At 48.2% G+C, this 27,713-nt stretch overlaps 2 protein-coding genes across 2 annotated transcripts in view; both read right to left on the reverse strand.

Annotated features, from left to right (window-relative positions):
* Positions 1–217: 217 nt before the first annotated feature.
* Positions 218–4,638, reverse strand: RPL26L1 (ribosomal protein L26 like 1). Its single transcript, XM_059483961.1, has 4 exons — positions 4,581–4,638; positions 3,607–3,779; positions 2,701–2,841; positions 218–389 (listed from the first exon to the last, which is right to left on the reverse strand). The coding sequence occupies exons 2-4, from the start codon at positions 3,772–3,774 to the stop codon at positions 261–263; spliced, it is 438 nt and encodes a 145-aa protein (XP_059339944.1). The 5' UTR covers positions 3,775–3,779; positions 4,581–4,638; the 3' UTR covers positions 218–260.
* A 1,914-nt stretch (positions 4,639–6,552) lies between these two features.
* ERGIC1 (endoplasmic reticulum-golgi intermediate compartment 1) overlaps positions 6,553–27,713 on the reverse strand; it is a 55,337-nt gene continuing 34,176 nt past the window's right edge. The window contains exons 4-10 of the mRNA XM_059484001.1: positions 24,422–24,516; positions 23,664–23,788; positions 21,267–21,371; positions 18,123–18,183; positions 16,992–17,092; positions 14,326–14,448; positions 6,553–10,173 (exon numbers count right to left, since the gene is read on the reverse strand). Coding sequence (XP_059339984.1) covers positions 10,066–10,173; positions 14,326–14,448; positions 16,992–17,092; positions 18,123–18,183; positions 21,267–21,371; positions 23,664–23,788; positions 24,422–24,516 — 718 coding nt within the window. The 3' untranslated portion in view covers positions 6,553–10,065. The remainder of the gene's footprint in view (positions 10,174–14,325; positions 14,449–16,991; positions 17,093–18,122; positions 18,184–21,266; positions 21,372–23,663; positions 23,789–24,421; positions 24,517–27,713) is intronic.

Below are 27,713 nucleotides of genomic sequence, written 5' to 3' on the forward strand. Positions count from 1 at the left end.
GAAGAGACAGAAATACAATGACTGTTGAGATGGATGTTTCAGGATTGCACTGCTCTTTCAGGTTGGTTGAAGGATTTCTAAACTGTTTTTCTTAACAGTAAAAAAGGTACCAAGAGCTTTTAAATTTAGTATATTTTTTACAAAGTCAAAGAGAAGTATGAATATTTAAACGCTGAGCAGGACACATCAATATTTTTAAAAGAAGACACACAATAGGTTGAATTTTAGCAGTTTTTTAATGGTGTCAATCAGGAAGGCAGCTATTCTTGCATCTTCTCGATTGTCTCCTCCTTGTACTTGCCCTTCTCCTTGCCAACCTGGCGGGACTTGGCTTTGCGCTCCAGGATCTTCTTGCGGTCCTTGTCCAGCTTTAGCCTGGTGATCACCACCTGCAGAGGGAACAGCACTTCAGCCTCCCTGCCCATCCCAAATCCACCTCAGCCCAGAGCTGATCCCACCAGCACAAAGGCAGCAGTCAAAGCTGGCCCTGGACACCTCCTTCTCCAGACACCTTTTGCCTCATCACCCTCCCAGGGAAGAATTTATCCAACCATTCCTGCTCCTGCCTCCTCAAACTGGCAAAGAAATTGTTGGTGTTACTGAAAGCACTACCTGGGAAATAGAACTAACTAAATCCTAGAAATGCCATATAGGCACACTTTCTCCATTATTCCTTGTGTAATTTAGGTCTCAATTGTCATTCTCACCTCTGTTCACACTACAAGTCAGTGACAGTCCTCTGCCTCATCACCCTCCCAGGGAAGAATTTATCCAACCGTTCCTGCTCCTGCCTCCTCAAATTGACAAAGAAATTGTTGGTGTTACTGAAAGCACTACCTGGAAAATAGAACTGCAATCAAATCCTAGAAATGCCATACAGGCACATTTTCTCCTTAATTCCTTGTGTAATTTAGGTCTCAATTGTAATTCCCACCTCCTTGCCCAGGAGAGGTTCAAACTGTTCACACTGCAAGTCTAATAAAACATTGCTCTGCTCTCTGCATTAATAACCAGAATCTTTATGCAAAGCTTTATTGAGGTCTAGTTCCCAATTAATGAAAATTTTCCCAGAGTGAAGAAGCAGCAGAAAATTCTGTTTCTCTCACTGCCATTCAGCACTGGCTCCACCACAATGTCACCTTGTCACTCAGATGTTGTTGCTGCACACAGGTCGTGATGTTTTGGAATAATTCTGCCCTCCCTCTGCTGAACACACCAACCATTTACAGAAAACCTGTTACAACTGGATTTTTTCCACCAACACTTCCATCTTTGTGCCCACGTGGCAAGGCTGAAGCAGACTGAATTCATCTGCCTCAAACCAGATTTTGGCAAGTTCTTGTGTTTAGTTTGAAATGTTTCCTGTTATGATCTAAACAGGCTTTGCCTGGGTTTCACCAGCTCTAAATACCTCAGGCTAAAGCCAGGTTCAGAATTATTCAGTTCAAGTTGCCTGCAAGAACAATCACAATTCTGAGCATCTGTTTAAGCCTCTCAAATATAGTCTGAACTCACATCTCTCCTCATGACACCCTAACATTCCCTTGAGGCAACATCTCCATTTGTTGTTCACAGAACGCCACAATGGTTTGGGTGGGAAGGGACCTTAAAGCTCATCCAGTGCCACCCCTGCCATGGCAGGGACACCTCCCACTGTCCCTGGCTGCTCCAAGCCCTGTCCAACCTGGCCTTGGGCACTGCCAGGGATCCAGGGGCATCCCCACCCTCACAGGGAAGGATTTTTTCCTGCTGCCCATGGGGACCAGCCCAGGGCACGGGGGGTTCTGGGGGCCAGGGCAGCTCCAGCTCTTGGCCGCAGCACCCCCAGATCCTCCTCCAGGGGGGCTCCAGCTGTGCATCCCCAGCCTGTGTTTATATCCCAGCCTGCACTGGTATTGACCATCGTGCAAGAGGAGAAGCAAAACAAAGTGATTATTTTTATACTAACAAACATTCTGCATCCACAGATTTTGTAACAACTACGCCCATATTAATATATTCTTACTAGAAATACTTTTCTGTATGTTCTGGAACAAAGACTGAGATTTTATTCTTATTTTAATGCTAAGAGTGGGATGTGCAGGATGTTAAATTTATTAGAACTATATTGACAGAGTTAATTTTTTTAAATAGTTAAATTTAAAATACTCACGGCATAAACCTTAATAAAATCACACTGCAGAGCAAGGAGAGTTGTTTGCACATGAGAATTAGTAGTAAAACTAACATTTAATTTTTTTTTTAGCTGTAGTTTTCCCCTGAATCGGAGTGGGGTGAAAGCAAAGCCAAAAAACAAAATGAAAACTAAACAACGATTCAACTTCCACACACAGGCTGGGGATGCACAGATGGAGCAGCCTCCAGGTGCATTCCCCCCAGCCCAGAGCAGCCCCAGTGCCCGTACCTTGCTGGGGTGGATGCCCACGTGCACGGTGGTGCCATTAGTATCCCCCCACTTGGCACCAGGTCCCAGCCACCCCAGAGCAGCCCCAGGTGCCCTGTACCTTGCTGGGGTGGATGCCCACGTGCACGGTGGTGCCGTTGGTATTCCCCCACCTGGTACCATGGCCCAGCCACCCCAGAGCAGCCCCAGTGCCCGTACCTTGCTGGGGTGGATGCCCACGTGCACGGTGGTGCCGTTGGTATTCCCCCACCTGGTACCATGGCCCAGCCACCCCAGAGCAGCCCCAGTGCCCGTACCTTGCTGGGGTGGATGCCCACGTGCACGGTGGTGCCGTTGGCCTTCTCGCGCTGCACGCGCTCGATGTAGATCACGTATTTCTTCCTGTACACCTGCACCACCTTCCCGATCTGCTGGCCCTTGTAGTGTCCCCTCACCACCTGCACACAGCACACACACAGCTCCAGGAGCAGCCCCGCACAGCCAGCCCATCCCACAAAGCAGCTCAGCTGCACAGGATCCCAGCCACAAACTCATGAGTGACCCCACAATTTCAGCATGACTAACACAGAACATTTAATGGATCGGGATTGTGCTTCTCCCCCATTTTCTTTGCAGCAAACCCTAATGGGAGAGCTCTGTTGTCACAGACATATTTTATGAAAAATCCTTTTGCTAGGATCTTTTCTCCTGAGAAGCTAACAGAAGCAAAATGTAAACAATGGTTATCTGCTGCTGTGGAATGCAACAGGTGCATCTGTGGTTGGTCTCATGTGGTTGTTTCTAATTAAAGGCCAATCACAGCCCACCTGTCTCGGACTCTGGTCAGTCACAATATTTTATTATCATTCCTTTCCTTGCTAGCCTTCTGATGAAATCCTATTTTCTATTCTTTACTGTAGTTTTATTGTATCATTTTCTTTTAATATATCATAAAATAATAAATGAACCTTCTGAAACGTGGAGTCAAGGTTCTCATCTCTTCCCTCGTCCTGGGAAACACCATGGCCCAGCCTGAGGCCGTTCCCTCTCATCCTGGATGCCCACCTGGCTGTTCCCTCCTGTCAGGAGCTGTGCAGAGCCACAGGGGCCCCCCTGAGCCTCCTTTTCTCCAGGCTGAGCCCCTTTCCAGCTCCCTCAGCTGCTCCAGCCCCTTCCCAGCTCTGAAACCCCCCCGACAAAGCTCAGCTGGGGCAGGGCCGTACCTGGACCTCGTCGTCCTTGCGGATGGGCATGGAGCGCACGTTGTACTTCTGCCGCAGCTCCTTGGACAGGGGTGAGGACATGATTTTCCTGCGGATGTGGGAGGGGGCATTGAAGTGCCGTTTGCGGTTCTTGCTGCGGTCCGAGGTCACAAAGGGGTTGAACTTCATTTTGGCTGCACAAAAAAACCCAAAAAACCCCAGCAGTTAGAGAGATGCTCACAGTATACATACTACACTTCATCATGCACACCCACAGAGGCTGCCACGGCATAAAAAAGCAATTTCAACTGTTTTTAATCCCACCACGGATCAACAAACCCTGATATCCCGGATTTCGAGTAAATTGAAGCCTGTGCCCTGGGTGATAGTGAGCCTGTGACAGACACACGTGCACATCAGACCGTTCTTCCAAAGCTCCCTGTTCCGGGACACCTGGATCCTGCCCGGCAGTCACACCGCTTATCTTTCATAGACTGGTATAGATTTACACCAATCTATAAAAATGTGTATTTTGGGCTCGCACTGCTCCAGCAGCTCCAGTAACGCTCCTCAGCACAGCGTGCAGGTAACACATCTGCAAACCCAAGATAATTCCGGCTTTTCCTAAACTTTAACAGCTGCGCTACAGGATTGCCTGTCAGGGCACCACTGATCCGGATAGCAAAGGATAAATTAAATCGAGAATAAATTAAATTAAAGGCTGGTTTTGCTCAACTCCCCAATTTCTGAGTGTACACGTTAGCACTTCCCATGCGAGCTGGGCTGTGCTAACTCAGTAATGCACCAGGGAAGCGCAGCCTGAGGAGGCCGAGCTCCCCCCGGGGCCCGAGCTCTCCCCGTCCCGCAGCCCCGGGCAGGCTCCCGGCCACCCGAGCCCCTTCTCGCTCCCCGCCGCTGCCCCGCGGAGGCCCCGCCGGCCGGAGATGGCGGCGGATGGCCCCGATGGCCGCGGATGGCGGCTCCCGGTGCCTCACCCGCTGCCGCCGCCGCGCCGCCCGCCCGGAAGAGAACCAGAGGCGCTTCCGCTGCCGCTTCCGCCTGCGCCGCCGCGGGGACGGAGCCGCGCCCCCTGGCGGCCGGAGGGCAGCGCTGCAGCGGGGACAGAGCCGGGATAGAGCGGGGATAGAGCCGGGATAGACTCGGGATAGAGCGGGGATAGAGCCGGGATAGAGCGGGGATAGAGCCGGGATAGAGCGGGGATAGACTCGGGATAGAGCTGAGACAGGCACGGGATAGGGCCGGAACAGAGCTGGGATAGAGCCGGGATACAGCGGGGAACGAGCCGGGATAGACACGGGATAGAGCCAGGATAGAGCACGGATAGACACTGGATAGAGCGGGAATAGAGCGGGGATAGGCACGGGATAGAGCGGGGATTCACTCGGGATAGACACAGGATACAGCCGGGATAGAGCGGGGATGGATAGAGCCGGGATAGACTCGGGATAGAGCCGGGACAGACACGGGACAGAGCGGGGATAGAACCAGGATAGGGCCGGGATAGAGTGGGGATAGAGCTGGGAGAGACTCGGGACAGACCCGGGATATACTCGGGATACAGCTGGGATAGACACGGGATAGGGCCGGGACAGAGCGGGGACAGAGCCAGGATAGACCCGGAGCACATGACGGTGGGACACCAGTGACACTGATCGCATGTCCCTCAGCCCAGGGGACACCAGTGACACCGACCCCATGTCCCTCAGCCCAAGGGACACCAGTGACACTGATCGCATGTCCCTCAGCCCAGGGGACACCAGTGACACCGACCCCATGTCCCTCAGCCCAAGGGACACCAGTGACACTGATCCCGTGTCCCTCAGCCCAGGGGACACCAGTGACACTGATCGCATGTCCCTCAGCCCAGGGGACACCAGTGACACTGATCCCGTGTCCCATAACCCAAGGGACACCAGTGACACTGACCCCATGTCCCTCAGCCCAGGGGACACCAGTGACACCGACCCCATGTCCCTCAGCCCAAGGGACACCAGTGACACTGATCCCATGTCCCATAACCCAAGGGACACCAGTGACACTGACCCCATGTCCCTCAGCCCAGGGGACACCAGTGACACTGATCGCATGTCCCTCAGCCCAGGGGACACCAGTGACACTGACCCCATGTCCCTCAGCCCCTGCTCCTGTGTCACTGTCACCTCCATCCCAGCTCACCCGCACAAACCATTCCCCTTTCAGGTACATGTGGCCCTAGTACATATTTTCAGGACATAGATTTATTTATTCTCAATAAAAAATTGGTATAAATTAACCAATTAATTGGCTTGGTTGGGTTTGGGCTGGGTTTTTTATAAAGACAGGCTGGAAAGGTTTGGGACTGAGTTGCAGCAGGCTGGGATTTGGACAAACACCTTCCCCAGAGCCTTTATTTGTCATTTACAGAGTGAGGGGCTTCCAGCAGCACCCATCACTTGTGGAAATGTGAGTTCCAGTCATTGGAACAGGCAGGATCTGTTCCTCCACAATGATCTTCCCAACATAAAGGGAATTGGTTTCTCAAGATGGTGCAGATACCCTGAGCCCAAACTCACTGTGCTGTAACCCGTTACTGTTCCATCTTTACAAATTGCCTCATTTACTTCTAAATAGTTATGAAGCAAGACTAAGTGGACATTAAAGGAGGGGAGGGGACAAAAATTGGGTTATTTCACATACCAAACCCAGCAAGCCCCAAGCACAGTCCATTCTTCACCTTTCCTTAAAAAAAGGGAGGTTGGGACACTTGGTACTGTACAAAACCGAGCACTGAATGTCCAGACATGACTCAGGGCTGATTACAAAAGAGCCTCGTGCTAACTTTCACCACAGTGACCTGGCTCCCAGTGATTTCATTGTGTGATAACGCTCAGCTCGCTGAAATCATAATTAAAAACAAAAGAAAAAAAGGTCCTTTGGATTGATTTTGCAACAGGAGTGCGACAAGAAGCCAATCAAAACACGTAAGAGTTTTATTTTTAATTATGGAACTAAAAAGGCTAATAGTTTATTAACATAAGGTTGCAAATTAAAAAGACAAATGCCAGAACTCCTTAACAGTCTCCATGGTAGAAATGTAAAAGACTTGTGCTTTAAGCATTGCTGTACCAGACACGGCAGGGCTGCTCCTCCTCCCTGCCCCTCTCCCACATTGCAGGGACAAACCCCAAACTGACACCCCCAATCTGCAAATTCACACAGCTCCTGGAAAGCAGAGACATCACAGCCATTCCCAGCCCCAGCAGAGAAGGAACAATAAATGAGGAATATTCAGGAGCTGGTGGCACACAGGGCCACCTGCACTGCAGATCTCATTTTTTACAGCGCACACAAATGCAAGGATTTGAGAGATCAGATCAAACATTCACAGACTCATCTCTCCTGGGGTTTTGTACCCCATTTCCATTTTATTTTATTTTTTAAATACTCTTCAGCAATCCAGATACTGCCTAGAATACACTAATAACTTTCCCTAGTGCTGGAAGTTTTTAACTCCACCATTGCAAAGCATCCTATGCCTCAAGTTCTCACCAAAGGGTGGAGTCTGCAGTTACAGGGAATAATTTAAAGTGGGAGTTTCAAATATTATCTACAGGGGTGTCTTTTTTGGAAACCCAAATTCTTCTATGAAAACACTGACTGGAAAGGGCAAAATCAGAGCCCTACAACTGAGGGCTTCCTTCTGCTCTGACTGGAAATTCTTATGTTTGTAAGGATGTTTAAAAGCACAACTAAGCTCATTTTCTCTTCAGAAAATTCAGAATAAAAGTGAGACCTCCTGGGTGCAGAGACAGTGACTGCCTTGCTTTCACACCGGGGGAGATGAGGAGCAGATTCTGCTGCAAACACACGGAGCAGTACCACGGTGTGACCCTGCAGGACGAGCTCACCACAAACCCCAGCAGCCTTGGCCTGGCAGCTCCCAAAGGCTCAGACCTGGTTAAGAACACCCAGGTACAGATGTTCCTCCCGCCACAACTTCAGGACAATTTGGTTTCCACATTTTGCAAAAAAAAAAAAAAAAGTGATTTATTACCTTATTGCAGGGGATGTTTTGGCAGAGAGAGCAGGCACGCTGAAGTGTGTTACTTCCGATAAAAAAAAAACCCAAACAAACAAATTTCACTGGTCTGGTTTAGAGAACTGGCCTGGACTGCACAGGAGGCAGTTTAACACAGACAGGGAATGGGGAGAAGGATGGGAATAACACACCAGGAGACACAAAGAATCTGCAACCACCTTTGTTTGTGACAAAGAAATTGTACCAGAGGAGAAATTCCAGAAAATGAACTGTACTGCAAAGATCTCCCCTTGCCCAGCTCAGGAGAAGGATGTACTAATTAAATCTCAGTGTAAGGAAGATGCTAAAATATTAAAAATCTCATTGTTGTAATCCACTGTTCCCAAGCTGTCAGCAAAGACTGACCAAATCCAAAAGGAAAAATGAGGATATTTTAGCTGTGAGTTTCAGCTGGTCACTTAGAGGAAATCCTTCAGCCAGCAGGAGAAGCAATTGCCATGGAAAATCCCACATCCAGGGGGTCCCACTCACAGGCACAGGGACACACACACCCCAAGTGAACACAAGCATCTCACCGAAAAAGTTCATTTTTGTAAATGGGGGGGGAAAATAAAAAGTAAAAAAAAATCTACCCATACATGAACGGGTACAGGAAGTTCCACAATCCAGTTTGCACCTAAAGCAAGAGCAATCAGTCCAGAGAAGGACAGGGAAAAATTCCAATGGTGTCTGAAGTGACTGCAGGGCATGGCATGGCAGGGGGAGAGGGGCTGGCTGCTGCTTTTTGGTGGGTGGATAAAACTGGCTGCACCTTCCCTGCTCCAAAGCAAGGAGACAATTTCAACAATCAGGAATTCTTCTGAAATACATCTGACTCTAACAATAACACTGAATATTCAACAATTCATATCATCACAGCATAAAGTTTGGATATTTTGCCTCCAGGAAAAGGCAATGGATATCATCCAAGAGAAACCCTGCACCCATCTTACAATTTACAGCACTGAGTTCAAGATTCTCATTTTATGATTATTATTGTTTAATCCATCCTGAAAGACTTAAAATTTGTGTATCCTCAGCTCAGACATTCACAAGGCATGCAGAGACTGTCACTACTCAAGGAACTCTGATGAGGCTCTGGAAAATGCACTGCTGGGCATCTGCTGTCGTTTTTGAGACCAAATGACATGCAGGACACCCCTGGCAGGAGTTTTCCCCTCACAGCTCTGTGTTTTGGAGGCTCCAGAAGACAAGGCTTGAAGGAAAGGACAGGGAAGCTCAGGAATCTTTTGAGGGGATCAAACAGAACCCCCAGCAAGGGTCAGCCTGTGGGAATGCTGCCCTGGGTACCTGTGGGAGAGCATCAGGAAAGATGCCTGGCTGAGTTTTAAAGGAAAAGGGAGGCACCTTAAATCCTGCAAAGTCAGAATTCCTGTGTTTGACAGGTGTATTGAATACACACACACAAAGCAAGAGAGGAAGCTGTGCTCATCCACCCAGAGGGCTGCACCGTTTTTCTGAGCACAGAGAATATAAAACCTCTTTTCAAAAAAAAAAAAAAAAAAAAAAAAAACAATAATAAAGCAGAAGTGCAGAATCCAGACTTTTGGGTTTGAAACAGAAGAAAGAAAAGCTAACGCTGTAAAGACAACTATTCCCTTTCAAAGCAAAGGCCACATAAAACTGTGTTGCTCAGTTTGGTTTTTACTTCATGCCACCTGTAAACACAAGACTGGATATTCAGTTAGTGGGAAGGAATGAAACCACTTTTACATCCAGAGTAAAAGAAATGCCCTCCACTGCTGGGATCACAGATCACCTAGGAAAAGGTAGCTGGGGAAGGCTTCCTGTTCTTTTTTCACTTGGTTAGGAAGGTTGTATCTGAACAACTGAGCTTTCAACAGAAGCACAAAACATTTCTTGGTGTTATTTCTGCCCTCTGTCTCTTAGGTTTGCTGTGGGGACTAACACTTTCCACTCCTCACCAACAGATACATCACCTTTTTGGCACCACGGGTGGAATTTCTTCCTCATGTGTAATTTTGCCCTATACAAAAGTCGATTGTCTGATCATGCAAATCCAACAGAACTCCAAAAAGTGCCACAAGACAGTTCAGCTCTTTGCCATCTACTCCCTAGTTTGTACACTGCCACAGGAACCTCCCAGAGCACAGACTGCCATCCTCACTTGGATCTCAAATGGCATTTCAACCTCTCTCTCTGGGGGGAGGGAATCCACACCCTGATTCCACTGATTTTTCCCTCTCAGAGCTCTGAAATGCATGGAGATTTCTTTGATTTGTTGAAGATGTCTTCGCTGACCAGCCTGATTAGAGAAAAACATACTGATTCAATCAAATAGAAAATAAAGACAAAAACAGGTAGTGGTAGATTTGTCAATCTTTGCTCCTGTCCTTGGAGTCGAGGGTAGAGTTTCACTGCTACTGCATTTTGCCCAGCTGGATCTTCTTCCAGGCCTCTGATGCTGTGAAAATGCAGGAGTCCAGGATCCCAGCTACAGTAAATGTTCCTCCAATGATGGCACATATCTGCAATTACAGACAGACAAACACTTTTGTCAACAACGAGGGGAACTTTCACACAGCTTGAGCAGGAGGGGTCCTGCTGCTGGGCTGTCTGCTGGAAGCACAGCAAGGAGTGGGTGACAGCGCTGGGGATGGAATTCCATGAGGATCATTCACAAAAACCATTCCCTGCAGTGGAATAAATGAGTGCTGAACTCCTCACAGCCTGACCATCACAAATCCCAGCTCCCACAGCACAAACAGTGTTCCTGTAAGGGCTGAACTCCACCTAACTCAGATTTCTAGGAGCTCTGTGTTGCTCACATCTTCCTATACTGTTTTCTGTTATAAACACCACAGTCTTGTAGTCTTTTTCCCATTTCACAAGATAATTTGCCAACAGGCAGAAGGCTCTGAAATAGCACGTGAAGGGCAGTGAGTAACAGAGAAACCCAGCTGCCAGTGACACCACAGCCCTGCCTAACACTTTCCATGACAAGGGCTGCTCACAGCAGCCAGCTTAACTCTTTGTGTGACAGAGTTTTCCACACAAGACGTGGATCTTGGGTCAAATTAAAACACAGAATTACTTCCAAGAACAGAATGATGGAAAAAATTAATCTCCTGATTAGCATTAACAGCTTACTTCACTTCTCAAGCACTATAAAAACACAGAAATATTCTGTGTATTCTGTCAAACCAGAGTCTTTGTGGAAACAGAATCACAGACATTTAGGCTGAAGAAGACCAACAATACAAAATATTTCCTTGCCACAATGGCTCACTGGTTTGGGATTGCACTCTCCTTCAGCTCCTAGCTCATAGCAAATCCCCCTTTTTCCCAGGCAGGCCCCTGTCAGGAGATAAGCTCCATATCTTGTTCCCCTTCTCACAACTCCATTTTTATTTTCAGAACCACCTCATCCTACACAACATAAAAACCAAGTTTTTTTTTTGCTCAGGCACTGGCACTGCCCAGGGAGGGTTGGATCCCCATCCCTGGAGGTGGCACTCAGTGCTGTGGGCTGGGGACAAGGTGGGCATTGGGCACAGCTGAGACTTGATGGCCTTGGAAGTCTTTTCCAACTGAAATAATTTCATGATAAACGTTATAAAAGTGCAACACAGCAGGCCCAGGAGGGAACTGGTGCCACACTACACACAGCCTGCCACGTCTCTGCTCCCACACAGCTCCCCATGGGCAAAGTCAGAGACAAAAACCAACGTAGGAGCAGCAGCAGCAGCGCTGAGGGGAAGGAACAAACAGCTCATCAAGGGTGAGCAAAGGCACTGAGAGCTACAGCTCCTTGCCATGTGCATTTATTACCCAGATTTGAACATTCAGTGAGCTCAGTGAAACAAGGAGCTGCAGAAATGGGGCTTTTTGCAGGACACTCAGCATTCCAGCAGATCCAGGCTGCTAAAACCAGAGCACCAGCCCGAGGCAAAGTCAGGGTTTTTAGGGGACAATCCAGCTCCTAGTGCTGTACCCCCTCCCTGCTGTGCCTCAGGTGTGGCACAGGGCGACTCCCCAGGGCAATGCCCACCGTGGAGCTGGGTTATTTCATCAGAGCAGCCCAGCTGACGGGAGATGGCACAGCACAAACACAAACCCCGTCCAACACGCAGATCCTGCATCACAGGCAGGAAAATCTGACTTCAGTGCAGCAGCACAAGGGGCTGGGGAATAGAAAAAATAAATAAAAATAAATTCATCTGCAGAGCTGTGTAGTGCTGAGTGGGGATGAGTCACACACACCTGGCACCGGGGCCTCCTGCACACACAGCTCTGAGAACTGGTGACGAAAAAAGGGCTTGGAGGGCTTGTGAGCAGCGCTGGGCTCCAGGTCAGCACAGGAGCTGCACCAAATGTTCCTGGATCAGCACAGCTCTGACACGTACAGGCAGGGATCAGGAACTTCTCTGGGTTTAATGGGATGAGTTATTGGCAGGGATCTGCCCCCAGCTCCATGAGGTCTGTGGGGTCAGGCCCAGCCATGAAAGGATGAAGGGAAGGATGTGAGGTGTTCACAGGGGTTCTTGGATGAGGGAAGAGATGAGCATCTGACTCCATGTTTCAGAAGGCTGATTTATTATTTTATGATATATATTATATTTAAACTATACTAAAAGAATAGAAGAAAAGGTTTCATCAGAAGGCTAGCTAAGCTAAGAATAGAATCAGAAAGAATGATAAAAGCTTCTGTCTCAGACAGAGTCTTAGCCAGCTGACTGTGATTGGCCAATAATTAGAAACAACCACATAAGACCAATCCCAGATGCACCTGTTGCATTCCACAGCAGCAGATAATCATTGTTTACATTTTGTTCCTGAGGCCTCTCAGATTCTCAGGAGGAAAAATCCTAAGGAAAGGATTTTTCATAAAAGATGTCTGCGACAGAAGGAGACACAGAAGGGGAATAATCCCAGCAGCGAGAGCTCTCTGGACATGAGGAATGCACCCTGAGCCCCTTCCCTGCACCCTGAACAGAAGGGATCACAGCAGAGGGGGATGCAGGCTAAAGGAAAACACCGGTGGGTGCACAGGAGGAGGCAGGGCTGCCAGCAAGGTGACACAAAGGCAATGTCAGACACATGACTGTGCTCCTCAGGCTTATCCTCAGGAGCAAGATACCATTCAAAAAAGGTGCTTTTTACAGGCATACAGTGGCAGATCAGCAGTGAATCAATGCTGACAATCAAATTAAAGAATAATCCCAGCTATCAAATCATTTCCCATGAAAACACCTCCACACCCTCACCCTCAATATGATGTGTAAGAAACTTCTGGGATCACAATTTTAGGGAAAGAAGCAGAGGCAGAATGAGATGCCAAGTCACGAAATGCTGATGTTTGACCTTTTTTAGGATTATTTTTTGAAGCCAAGTGGATGTGCTAAGAAGAGAAAGTCTTTCACCATGACATTTAGGTTTTACTTCAAGCCCCCTTATCTGGTTATTTGTGTATTCCATTCACTGTCTAAAGTTCAGTGAAGGGAACTTGCTGTTTATCAAAAGCTGCAAAATCAAAATCTTGAAGTGCAACTCCACCACACTGTTTATGTGAATTCCAATTAAAACAGTCAAACAGTTTAAAAATCAGAATTTGAGGTCTTCACTGCAGCCAATTTATCAAGTGCTTCACATTCCACCATGCCTCACTGGCACAGCTCACTGCAGCTCCAATTTTAAGCCAACTCCCTGAAGACACTTTTTTTTTTTAAAGTTCTGGAGGATCTTTAAATAGCTCTTTGCCCTAATGAGCAGTTTGGCCAGCACAGCTTTGTTCTGGATGCTGAGATCAGGACTGCAGGATGCTCTCTGGACACATCCAAATGTAACTTGTCAGGAAAACACCTCTGGAATCTGATAATGCAGCTCTTTTCCACTTCTGCTCAGGAGTAAGTACCTGGAACTGGCACTCCTTATTAAGCCAAGCAGCAGCACTGAATAAAACTTAGTGTAAAAAAAAAATAAAAATCAATGTCTTGTAGGAGAGGAGAGAAGTGGCTGCTGATAAAATCTTCAGTGCCAGTTTTCTTCCTATTTACTGCAAAAATCACCCAAATACCAGGAGATAGCAAGGACAGGCAGCTCTGTGTCATCTAACAGTTCTCCTTCCCTCACTGGGACAAAGGAAAACCCTCTGGAGAGACCAGGGTGACTTTGGGAGGAAAAGGGTGGGGGTGCCCAGAGCAGCTGTGGCTGCCCCTGGATCCCTCAAAGTGTCCCAGGCCAGGCTGGACAGGGTTTGGAGCAGCCTGGGACAGTGGAAGATGTCCCTGCCATGGCAGGGGGTGGGATGGGATGAGGTTTAAGGTTCTTTGAATTCAAACCACTCTAGATTCTCTGCACCTTTGATCTCATCATTACTGAGCAGTTTATTGCAGTTTTCAGCTTTACTTCCAAGCTTCTGACATGCTCCAAGAGAGCCCATCCTGCCTGGACAGAGCCTGGCCCTTCTGGAATGGGTTAATTTCCCTTCTTTTTGTGCCCAGCTATTACACCAGAGCACTGGACTGACCTCCCAGTCCAGCAGCACCCAGTGATGTGCTGCTGTATCCCCACATCACAACACCCTGAGGCAGAAACTCAATTCCTGTGGGCCAGAGAGGCTCAGGAGGGCCAGGAAAGGCCGGCAGAGGAAGGGAGAAGGAGAGGCTGGGGTGACTCACCGATGTGATAAACCTGTACAGAGGCTGCCTCCTCTCTGTGTACTTCACTGTGATGGGGCTCAGGTCGTAGCGGAACCAGATGGCCGGGATGATGCGGCCCGTGTGGCTGTAGGCCACGTATTCCTGGGGAAAAACAGGGCAAAAAAAGGAGAAAATGGCACAAAATGTAAGTAAACCCATTCCAGAGAGTGTCTGCCAGAAAACTGCCCCCGTGGGTTTGGCCTTCACCCCAGTGTTTTATAGCAGTGACCAGATGGAAAGAAGCAAACAGTGAATTCCTGTGTGAGTGCTCACCTCCCATCCTTATCAGAAAGGAAAACAATCTCCTTCCAGGCTGATAATGAAAGAGCTGAGGGGACAGAGTGATGGTGATTACTCTCACCTTCATTCAGAGTTACAGGACTAAACAGAAAGGCTGTCACTGATTCTCCATCCTAAATCTACTCTATTTCAATACAAACAGCCTGGCTGCAGGTGAAGTTTTAGTTCTGTAGATCACATGTATGTCTATATTTTGTACATAAATAATTCACCAAACAGATGGAATTTAGTTTGTAAGAGCCTGAAAATCCTTCCTTGTCCTTGCATTCCTTTGGCAATGGGAATGCTTTGCCCTCTTAGTGTCAATCATGTGGAACCATGTTCAAGGCACATTTAAAACTCCTGCTGAAAGCCAGGATGAAACTGTACACAGAAAAATATTAGCAAGGGTTCAAAAAATATCCCAGATTGCTTTGGGAGAGACACCTTCCACATCTGCAGTGCCACGCTCCTTTAATCCATTTGTTTCCTAACAAGTCCTGTCACAGCCACAGGACAGCACCCAGCAGGACACACTGCCCAGTACCAGCACTAAATTGGTAACTAAAGCTACATCTTCCTGAGATAATATTTTGCCTGTGCTGTCAGTGGAGATAGGAATCAGTTTTCAGACATTCACAGGGTGAAGGAAAATCCCAGGAAAGCAGGCTGGGACCCAGAGTCCAAGGAGAGCCCAGGGTGGCACAGACTGCTCTTCCCTCCCTCAGCCCTGGGACAAGGTACCAGCTCACATCTCCTCTCCTGTGCAATTCTCCTTCACAAACAGGCAAAGACAGCCTCAAGTACTACAGAAAAACAAAAAAAAAAAAAAAGAACAAGCAACAGGATTCTTGTGAGCACGACACACAAAAAAAAAAAATTAATTTTGCTCTCTGTGTGCTGGTGAGGCAGTATTTATCTTCAATCATCTTAAATAAATCCCAAATTTCCCTATTTTTAGGTGGTTTGTCCCATGATGACAGGAGAAGCAGAATTCCCCCGTCATGACATTTTCAGGCTTTCACTGGAGTTCTGCAGCTCACTTTGGGACTGTGGGAAGGGAGGAAACAGAGGAGACAGAATTTGCACCCATCAGATTCTCCTCAGAGCAGCCACTCTGTGCCAGACTCTTCCAGGGGATTCCCATCTCCCTTTCCCACTGCTCAGTGTGGAGTGAAGGATGGAAGCACCACGAGCAGAAAGCACAGCTGTGCTTCTCAGCACCTCAGTTTTGACAGAACTGACCTCATTTTTTCCTTCCTGTCCCCTTCTCCCCACCAGCCCTCCTGCCCTAATGAGTCAGGCTTGGCTCAACGCCCCAGTTTGCAGCCAAGCTCACAGAAGTGTCAAAAGCTCCTGCTATTTTCCAAATTACTTTCAGAACTCCTGTCACAGGAGTCTTATCAGAACAGCAGTTGTGACATTAAGCAGAACAAATACACTGTAATCTGAACAGAGGGAGATGTCCAAATCCCTGGGACACACCACACAAGCAAGCCCAAAAGTCACCAGTCAGGAACATTAACTGGGAACTAGTCCAGGAGAGTGTGTGCCTAATTATCACTTAGGGCAAACTAGAAGTAATTAGACATTACAAACAGATTTTGGACTTTCATTTAGCATCTGAATGGCAAATAATTTACAACTGGAAGATGTTTTCTATTGTAAAAAGTAAATAGGGTCCTTTTTTTCCTTAAAACAATTCAATACATTGAATTATTAAAATGCTGGATGTGGACTCATGCTCTGGGCTGGGTGATAAGTGGGAATTGGCCACTGGAAGGATTTGGTGATCTTGGATCTTTTCTAAACTAATGGATTCTGTGATAATTCACTATCATAATGCAGGGACTGTGAAATACTCAACCAGCACATATTTGCTGCTTCAGTTCAGTGACTTAATATCTGAAATAAACATTTGTAAAAAGCTAAGAACTCTGCTGATTTTTTTGTCTCACCCATCCATCACAACTGAGACTGTTTAGTTGCTAAAACCAGGCGTGAATGACGTTTTATGCGCTCAGCTAGATTAAAGTTTCCATTCAGATACACCTTGCCAGGCACAACAGGAGCTCCTGCAGCCTGTAAACACCCCCCACACAATTTACAGAAATCCTCATCAGCTAAACTGACAGGTGAGCACGCCAGGAGGAAGAACAGGAATGAAGGCACCACCAGCACCTGCTCGGACAAACCCTCCCCAGCCTGGCCAAGTGCAGCGGCAGGAAAAGCCCCACTGTGAGCAGCTTCAGTTCCTCCTTCCCCCAGCAGAGGCTACTGCTCACCTACAAACCCACAGGGCAGAGCAGCAGGGGAGGATGGGTGGCTGAGCATCCCCCGGGGTGCAGAGGCTGCTGCTGCTTTACCTTGTTGGCCACGGTGTACTGGTAGGAGTATCGCTGCTTGCCGCCCATGTCCTCGTACACCGTGGGCACGATCTTCAGGATGTAGTCGTGAGAGGCAAGGGCTGTGCCCAGGGGAGGAAGGGAAGGACACGTTAGCACTGAGAGAAAGGAGCCAGCCCACAGAACAAGTCACAAAATAGGGTGACTCCCTCCTCCTCGTCTCAGGGACAAAGCTTCACATGCCACGTTCGTGCCCTTTGCTCAGAGCTCTGCTTGGGTGACACCAGGAGCCGCCCACACCTTCTGTAGGACCACAACCCACCCAAGGTTTGGGTTACTCCAACCTTCCTAACTGCCTGCAACTATAAATGGTAACACTTTCATCACCACACAAACAGCCTGGTTAAAGCAGGAACTGGCTGAGGTTAGGGCTGCAGCCCACTGAGATAATTTTGACTAAAAACCCTGATGTATCACAACCTGTGTACTGCCATTTCTTTCTTGCTTTCTCATCCTCCTTCTCCCACGGCTGCTTAACTTTTTTTTTTTTTTTCATTATTTAAAGGGCTCATTCTCATTTTTGTGTCTTCTAAAACAGTTCTGAAACAGAATTCTAAATGACATCTCTGAAGGATCCTCTAGCCAAGTGTAACATGATGACATTTGGCTCCTGGAGGTAAAAAAACCCCAAACCACAACTGTATAGCTTCAGGAACAGCCATAGAAATTTTGTTCCAAGGAATGGACAGGACTCATGTCCTGGAGGAGCCTGAACGTTTGAGAGACAACTCTCCACACTGAACTGTAGCATGCATTGAATTTTCCTTTTTGTGCTGAAAATGTCCCTCTTGCCATCCACAGAGCAGAAATTTCAAGGCAATTTGCAACACAAGTACAAGGCAAAGTTCTGGTGGAAGTAACAGCAGCAGAGGGACACTACAGGAACAGGATATGGATAAAAAAACTCCATAAGGACTGCAAAGGACCTTCTGGGCTAAGCACTGGAGGAAATGGAAATGTCAGCCAGCAATGTCTGGATGATTTTGGCTGAAGAGGCAAATGAAATAAACTGGATACAGCAGTGTTGCATGAATGGCCTGCCTTCCCTCCTGCAGAGGGTGGCTGAGAGCTGCAGTGCCCAGGAATACCCACGGTTTGAGCTGAGCTTGTCTGCTCCCTCCAAGGCATTGAATGCTCCATGGACGTTATGGACCTGGAAAGCAAAAGGGAGGATGAAGAAACTCTGCTCTGACTTGATACTCCTGACCTTTGCTTCCCTACCCTGTAACCAGCCTGATTCAACCCTTCCAAAAAACAAAGCCTCAACCCAGTGAAAGATGACCCCAAATATTTTTCAGTGACCATCATCACAGTGGTTGGCTCCAAGTGAAAAAGCTGATTTCACAACATCTTACAAGATGAAACTCCAAAACCACTCCAAAGCTAAAGGAATTGCAGTTGGAAGAGGCCAGTTGTGAAATTTTCACTGTGAGCTATTTCCTAAGAGCTTTGCAGAGGTAACTGTGAAATTAATTTTATCAGGCTGAAAGGGAAAGAGATGGGAGTCACAGTGGGGTTAAAACTCAGCAGTTTTCTCCTCTAAAGGTGGCTGGTGTCAGGGCAGCTGGGTCTGTACAACTCATCAGCCTTGGAGATGGCTGATGGAAGGACACATCCCAACACTGACATCCTTCAGCTTTTCCTGCAGCTGGTTTCAGACCTGTGAGTATCTGTTTGCCCACAATAACAGCATTTCCATGCCCTGCACAGGCTGTGACCTGGAGTCTGATCTCCAGCAACAAAATCATCCATGTGTGATCTCTCCAGGCAGGGAAAAGCCCACGGCAGCAGCTGCAGGTCAGGGGTTGTGCTGCTCACAAGGCACAAAGAAAGGACAAAGAACTCCACAACCCAGAAATTCCTGACCTTCAGTCAGACAACAGGGAAGAAGAGTTTGGAGGGAGGATTTGGTCAGGGGTGTGACAGTTTCACCTCACCAACAGGGCAATGCCATCTCCTTCCCAAACCCTCTCAACATGTGTCTGTCTCATCCTCATGGACATTTCCCTGTTCCCAGCACTGCAGAGTGGATGAGGGGGGAAGCAGCAAGTGAACCAGTTCTGCTCAGCAGAAAGGAAATTCTGGAGAGACAAAATCCCAGCAAGTTCAACTGGAAGGTGCTGGGAGCAGGAGCAGAGCAAAAGCAGCAGCTGATCCTGCTGCAAGGCCTTCTGTTCTGCTGGAATTTCACACAACCACCACCATTCCCACACTACATCTGCAGCCTGTGCTCATTCTTTACTCTTCACTCTTTACATTCTTTACTCACTGAAAAAGGCATAAGAAGAAAAAGAAGCCCCTGGAGTGGGCAACAGTGTGGTGCTCCATTCTTGATACAGCTAAAAAGTCTCTTACAGAACATCTGCACCAGAGACTTTAAGGTTCACTTCAAAATTTTGGTGGATTTTCCCCTCAAGACCAAAATTCAAACCAATGAGTTCCTACCTCCAGCCATCAGGTAACCCAGTAAAGAGAGAGATGTGGAAATAGGAGATGATGCATTTTTAATCATAATTTCTACTGAGTTCTACATTTTGGTGTTGAATAATCCTGGCTTTAACCTTGTCAGGAGAGTTGTCCACCCCTGACAGTAAAAAGGCATCACCTCCTGCTCTCCTCATCTCTCTCCTTCCTGGGTTACCTGACATGCAGGAACTCACTGCATGAGTTTTAATTCTGCAGGTTTTTATTCTGATCTCATCTAAATGAGGATGAAAAATCTGCAGGAAGTCTGCCACTATTGTGCACAAAGTACTGATGAAGACTCAAAGCTCATTCAATGCCACATGATATTTAAATCTCTGCTTCAGAGAGACTGGTTTTTCTGGAGAACACAGCCTGTCCCTCAGTGGATCACTGTGGCAGAGTCAGTGATCTCACAAAGAACAAACTCCCAGCACATGACACAAGTGAATGAGGAGCTCCTCACCCTCTGTAAGGAATATAAGCTTTTATTACATCAAAGCAGGTGGAGACAACCTGAAATATTCAAAGGTGCACCGAGGCAGATTGAAAGCTCCCCACACTTGCTGAGTCGTGGTAGCACCAGTTTGGTGAAGATATCCTTCTTTAATTTGTGCTGCTGAGCTGCTGCTTGCCTGCAGCACCTCAGACCACGAGCACTCATCCTCAGCTCTGAAAATACTCAACTTGCCCCAGCCAGGAGCCAACTCCACGTTTGCCAGACAGGTTTCTCACCACAAGAACTGAAGGCACTTTGCTGCTTGTCTCTCCAGGCTCCTCCTCCATGCTGATTCACACTCCAGCTGCTCCATGATAAAACAATGGGAATGCTCCCTCAGAGCACCCATTTCCCACGCAGGCTGCACAGCTCCCCATTACCACTCACCCCCTATTTTTCATAATCTCAGTGTGCTTCACAGACATTAAGCCAAGCTTATTTATACGCTAATATTTCCTGGTTCCCACACAAGATCATTCCTAAAAGGAGCCGGGAGCAGAACCAGAAGACTACAAAGCAACGCTTAGACTTGTTAGCATGAAAAAAGGGCTTTGGAAGTGGGTGTACAAGGAGCAGACTAATGAGACGTCTGTGCTGAGGAAAGAAGATTACAGAGAGGCTAAGGGTAAGCAATGTTTAGGATGAGTCTCAAGCTGGGTGTGCACATGTGGAACTCCCACCTGTGAGGGCAGCTCCTTGGAAGTAGGCTAGTGCTGTAATCTGTCCTTATTGAGAAATCAGGTAATATTACATAACTTGCAGCACCTGGTGAAATTCTATCCACTGGGCAAGTGCATGCATTCAGCTTCTTCCCAGCAGGGAATTGGCAGTGCTAAGCCTAACTTGTGTTTCACAGAGCAAATCTGACTAATAGGTGTCTGCTATACAAGCAGAGTGAAGTGAATGGAAAAGAGCTTGACTGCTGCTGTGGTGAGCACAGTAGCCAGCACACATCTTCCCTGAGTGCATCACTGCTGCTCCACAAAGGCAGAAAGGTTTCTTTGCTGTGCTCATGCTAAAACCAGGATTTTGCTGAGCCAGAAGCCCTCATTTCTAACTCTCTCCACTGAGTTTTCCAGAAGCACTCTGAGTTTCAGAAGAACACAGCACAGTCGATCTGTGACTGGACACTGCTCCTGCCCCAGCTGGTGGCAGCTGTGAACTCCTCCAGCCTTGAGTTGCAGGGACACCCAGGCCTTCCATAAAACCAAAGTGTCTAACATTAAACCACTCTCACTGCATTCCCCTAGAGCCAGGGAAGTCTCAGGACTCACCTGCAGCTTGTCCCCAAATGAGAGCTTGTGGATGACGTGAGTCATGTCGGGGTTCTGCGGCTGCGCCGTCGCGCTGTGCGTCGACACGTGGAAGTTACCAGGGACCTAAAATTAGCCACGACAGGGAAGACAGGATTTCACATTTTACCCCTCAAGGCATTGCCAGGCTCTGTGCAGTGACATGGGAATGCCTGGATCCATCCAGGAAGATGGAAGAATCCGTGATACCTTCCTGCAGCTGACCAACACCGCTGCACCCAAATCCTGCACCCCAGAGTCTGGCACCCCACACTGCTGATGGTCCTGACCAGGGGATGAGGAGTGGGTCACTCCCAGCTCCAGGGATCCCCAGCACTTAAGGCTACATCTTTCATCCCTATTAAAATAAAATTCCTGTCTCTCTTGCTCAATGTCTTACTCCCACATCTGGCATTTGCAAAGGGGCCCACTGCTGCAGAGCAGCCCAGGGAGCTGGGGATGTATTTCTCTTCTGGTACCAGTCATGAGCAACTTTACCTCTGAGATTGTGTGCAGGAATGAGTTTTATACAAAGAGAAAATCCACCACCAAACCCACGTGGGCATCCCATACAAACTAACCTAGATCTTCCCCTTGGCAGAAGCTAGCAAGGCCCCTTCCTTTAAATTTTTTTAATGGAGGGAAATACAAAGAACTGAAAAGCACAAGTTTCACCTAAAGGCTCAGTTCCAAGACAGAAAATGAGCCCTGGTGTCTCTCTGATGGCACCACTCTGCATGCACTCACTTTTCAGGTCACTAACCCTGAAGTCCTTCAGCAGATTCAGCTCAATCACTGACATGGAGGATGCAAGAATATTTTCCTATTGAGAAAAGGTTGTGAAATGCAGCAACCTGAGGAGCAATGTGGCACAGCCCAGGGCAGGAGTGGGAGGGTGGTTATACAACTGCTGCCCAGCTGCTCTCTGCACACATACCTCACCAGCAGGGCCATGGGAGGCCACATGCCCTTCCATGTGCTTTCAGGAAAGCTGATTTAATGACCTGAGGAACAGCAGTGCTCTCCTGGGAGCACTTTCAGGTGTGGGCACCAGCAGTGTCATAAACAAGCTGAGCAAACAGGGCGTCAGGGCCTGCAGCAAGCAGCACAAACCATCATCTCACTGTCACCCTGTCCTCCCTCAGCAGCTGGGACAGCAACACCCAAATGCAAGCCTTGGTCAGTTCCCAGGGCTGGCCAGGTCCCACTGCAGCTCCCAGCCTGTCCCATTCCTGCCAGGGCACTGCAGACTGCCAGGTCACACACAGGAGATCTGGGCTTCCAGAGCCACAAGCCCTGGGCCAGCTCCCCTGCCTGTGACAGCTGTCCCAGCCACTAAATGAGACACAAATGAGCAGTGCAGGAAGCTCCTCAGTGCCACATTCTGCCCCCTTGGTGAGCAGGACACACCACACCCAGCACACAAACCCCCAGCTACCTCAGCTCTGTGCTCTGGCAATTGGCTGGGCAAGAACTTTCCAGAAGCCCTTTCCCAGTTTGGTGGACTACCAGCAGCCAGCCATCCTGGTGGCTTGGAGATGAGGAAAAAGTCCTCTTTTTAAATCCCCCATCCTTTCCATGCCACAGAATCAGCAAGAGGTGCTGTCTGTTATTTTTAGATGTGCTCTAACACGACCTGGGAGGAAAAGAGGGAAGGAGGATTTTGTAGCCTGTGGTACACCAAGAGGAGTGAATAAAGGGTGTGCCCTTCTTAGGACATCTCTGGGTCCCACCAGTGCCTCCCCCACCCCAGCAAGTCATCTCCAGCATTACATAGCAAGATTATTCAATCTTGAACACACCCATCCCAAAGAGGAGCCTCCTCCAGGCCTGGATTTTCATTCCTTGAGCCAGAAGCAGAGCATCCCCAGCAAGCATGCGTGGGGCCACGCGCTGTATTCCAAACATCCCTGCAGGAGCCTGGCACCCTCCAGAATGCCAGGGAACATTCCTGCCATTCTGCAGCTCTCAGGACAAAGCAGAGCTGGGATGCAGCCACTGCCAGAGACCTCTCCACACTGAGTCAGGGTTTGGAGGTGCAGAAGTCGTGAGTAGTAAACACAGGAGCCCTTTGGCATCTGTGGGGTTTTCACACATCCCCTGGACACGGGGCTGCTGCACGGAGCTGCTCAGCACTTCTGTCTCCATTACCTGCTCTGGAGAGTGAAGCAAACCCCTGATCTAACACATTCCCTGTGGGTCTGGCCATGCTGCCTCCTCTCCCCACACTGACTTAAATTTCTGACAGAGTCATAAACACACGCAACACGGCAGGAGAGACAGATTTCCAAATTTTCATTTTCACAAATGGATCCTGCCATCATTTCTCCAGCCAGCACACGCTCACCCCCTGTCACTGTCACTGTCAGTGCCACTCACCTTGTTGATGCTGAAATGGCCCTCAAACCTGCAGCCATCCCCATTATTGAGAGGGATCTTCATTGAGTTGTCAATGTGACCCACTTCATGCCTTCCCATTTCATCCTGGATGTCCAGTCCAACCACTGCAGGGGTGGGAGTGAAAAGACAATTTAAAAAAAAATCAAACAAAATAACTAACAAGAAGGTTGCATAGGAAAAGCATGTATTGCTTTTACTTGAAAAAAATCCACACCTTTTTTCCTGACATTTGACTAAACTGAGGTGATAATGTTCTTTGTCAGAAATTGTTATACCAGAAAAGCTTTGCAACCAAACTTTTCACACTGCCTATCTGACACAGATACACCTCCCATACACCTGCCTGCACTCCCCATCACACAAACAGAACAACTTCAGGCAGACAAGGCAGGTGACCTGGGAAGAGCCAACAACCAGCTGGTGCATTCACAGCTCCAAATGGAGCTTGGGAAGTTTCTTGCTCCCAGACACAAAAAAGTTGCTATTAAACAATAAATAAAATAAAAAAAAGAAAGGAAATGAGATTCAGAAAGAAGCCAGTGAAGGAGATCAGCCACTAACACATGGTCCAAGAAAACAGGTGCCCTGGCCTGGAACAGAAAGCAATGGGGTATTGGCAGAGGCTGCAGCTACTTATTTCCATCCTGTTACAGAGGAAGGGCCACTGTACCAGCCTGGGCCCACTTCAAGTATTACTCAAAGCACAAAGAAAAGCTGCTAAGTGAAGGGGTACTCACATTCACAGTGCAGGTTTGGCAAACTGATGTTCAGGTTCACTTCTATTTTCCCTCCGCTGTCTTTGTCTGGGTCATCCACGTAGAGCTCATTAACTCTGGAGGGCAGAAACACAGGTGGGCTCAGGCTCAGGGCTGCTTCCCACAGGGAAAACCCAAAATCTGGCATGGGGAGGGGGGAAAGGAGACTGGAAAGAGGAGGTTTGATTGTGTGATGGCTACAGCAGAGTTACAGAAAGAAGGGAAAGCCCTCCAGGATGGAATGGGGGCAAACCATGGCTCAATTGGATTTCTTGGCAAGCGCACGAGGCTTTAAACAAATTCTGCACTCATAAAAAAACAAAACTTCTGTTCTATGCTCCCTGTACCCTTCTCCACCCTGAGGCTTCAGAGGTGCTACAAAACAAGAGCTAATGCTGAAGAGATGGCAGGTTATTGATCCACCCCTCCCTCCCTGGGCTGCTGCTCCTTTCAGGCAGGAGGGAAGCATGTGTTTTTCCATTTGTGCCACAAATAGTTCCAGAGAAAGGCTGCTCTCAGCTACCCCCAGGAAAGCTTATTTGTGTCACTAATTGCCTTTTGTTATTGCCACCCAGCTGACAGAGCAGCAGCAGGAGAAGGAAGGCAGCAGGACATATTTGTATTCTTCCCCTTAATATCACATTTCAGGCTATGAATGGTAACCAAAAGTGGCGACTAAAATTGAAGATTGAAGGGGATTTGAGCCAGGAACAGATGGGAAGAAACATCCTGGACAGCAGGATCTCACACACTACAGCAGCCTCCCAAAGAGTAATGTTGTCTCATAGCACCCACAGGGCTGGCACGCATCTCACAGGAGACAAAACACAGATAGAGAGGCAGAGGAATGCAGGAGTATAAATATTTATTGTTGGCACACACCATCCATCCGACACGTAAAAATAAACCAAAACAAGCCCAGTGCTGCATTTGCTGAATGGTCCTGGAGAATCCACTCTGGGGAGACTCACCCCATTGAAGTGAGACGATGGTGACATTACCTAGAAGCTCTTTTTCCCGTTCAACAAATAAGATTTGACACTTTATCTTCCAGCTGGGCAGATTATAAAGCTACGGGAGCTTAGATTCAGGCAGATTACATCAAATAAAACGAGTAAGTGCTCTGCAGCATTTTTATTTTACATTCAAAGTGCACTAAACTCTTTGACAAGGCCCACTGGAGAGTCCACATGCTAAGAGTCAAAGCAGAGTAAGGCCGCTACAGGACAGATTCAGAGTGATTTTGCTCTGGTGATACATCTGTGGGCCACGATGAACTGTTTGCCCTGTGGATGCAGAAGAAACAAACCTTCACGCTGAGAAACACACATTCTGCCAGGGTTTTTGGAGGCAATTACTCACAGGTCAGTGGGATTTACAGACACTCATTTAAAACCAGCACAGCATTTGTCTTCGGCTTCACAGCCCTACCTTTCTCTGGTTTTAATTGGCTTGACAAGTTGCTTGCAATCATTACTCAACCTATTTTTCAAGTGATTAATAAAAATGACACAGAGGGAGGGGAAAGATTGCTCATCAGTGACCTAGTTAGCAGCTTTTTGGCTGAGCCCTCTCCTCCTGGGTGGAATGCATTCTCTCCTCTACGTGTTCATTACTGCCAGATTGGGCAGATTGGATTAAGTCATATATCCAAATAGGGTCTGGGGAGGAGCAGCCCCAGCCTGGATGGGCACTAATCCCCCAGAGCAAGGCACCTCTCAGTGCTGCCATCCATTTCCCAGCTCCAGCCCCTGTCAGAAACCCCGGCTCCTTCTCTGAGATGCCCAGGGATGCCCAGCAGTGCCAGCTCAGTGCTCCTGGCTAAAGGAGCATCCACAGCAGGGCTGGCAGAGCACAGCCAGGTGCAGCAGCTCAGCCCAACATCCCAGCTCTCTGGAGAAAAGCCCTAGCACAGTAAGAGTTTGTATTTGCTGATTTCTAACCCTGAACCCTGAATCGTGCAGCTCTGACAGCGAAGGCACAGGAGCCGCTCGGTGATGAGTGAGTGAGAAGGAAATTTCTGATTTCTGTGGCAGAAATCAGAGCATGAACAGAGCACGGGGAGCTCTGACATAGGCAGGCAAGTGCTGAGCTCACCTGGCTGCTGGCTGATCACTGAAGCACAGGGAAGTAGGGCAGCCTGTGCAGGTCACACAGCCCATGAGCTGCAGAAGGAAACTGGTTTCCTGTCCCACAGCCCGGTCACTGGACCAGTGGCTCCCAGCCTGTCCCTTGGGCAAGGCTCACCGCCACTTCCTCCTCCTCCTCCTCTTCACCCAGCAGCCCTCTGCCCCTCTGCAACTCATGTTCCAAATTTCACAACCCAATCTATCACTGCATAGACACCAGGAGCTCATACAGTGATCCTTCCTTTCCTTCCCCTCATTTCAGCCACAGCCTCACCTTCCATGGAGCACCCATCCAGCTGGATCCTGTTCTCCCTCCCTGCTTCCTCATGGCACGATCAGCTCCTGCTGAGGGCCCAAACTGATAAATCCAGCTCCAAAGTGCATCCTTTGTGTGTCACTGATATTCCCTCTCACCACGGGGAACCAAGGGTGCAATGACAACACACCACAGGCTGCACTCGCTGGGGCAAACCTCACAAAAATGTTGTTTTCAACAAATTGGCCATTTCTCTCCTCAACAATTTGGAGTATTGGAATTCTGGAAATCTCACAGGTAATGCAAATTTCCATGGTCAAGGCTATTCCTGGCAGTGAACCACTGGCACCCAGCTTTGGGGGGGCAAAGGGCTGGCACTCACATGTCCCTTGCCATCCTCCTAACCAGGGCCAGGAAGCCAAATTGCACACAGCCTTCCTACTATTCAATCACTCTCCTGGGATGTCAGGAAAAGCACTATTACCCTCTTTAGCCACTCTCCCTGAAGGACTAACATCTCTGGTGGAAGAAAAGAAGTTTACTCTAATTTATAGCTGGAATACAAAGTGTCCCAGGAGGAACAGTGCCTTAACAGTAAATCTGGGATGATCACAAAGGAAATAAAACCCGAGGCCAGGCAGAGAGAGGCAGTGATATTGGTGACCCAAAGGCAGGGTGTACCTTCTCCAAACATGGAGGAGTTGGTGTTTTCCTGGCTGCTACTAAGGAACATTTGAATAAAAGCAGCAGAATGAAGGAGGCTGAGGGTGCAAAGCTCTGAAAGTACAACAAGGTGAGAGCTGGACCTCCCACCCCCACAGAGCCTCCCACCACTGACCCGAGGAACAGCAGGGAAGTTTCTCCATGATCCACACATCAGGAATCTGCT

The sequence above is a fragment of the Ammospiza nelsoni genome, chromosome 16 (genome assembly GCF_027579445.1).
Source record: "Ammospiza nelsoni isolate bAmmNel1 chromosome 16, bAmmNel1.pri, whole genome shotgun sequence".
Lineage (NCBI taxonomy): Eukaryota > Metazoa > Chordata > Aves > Passeriformes > Passerellidae > Ammospiza > Ammospiza nelsoni.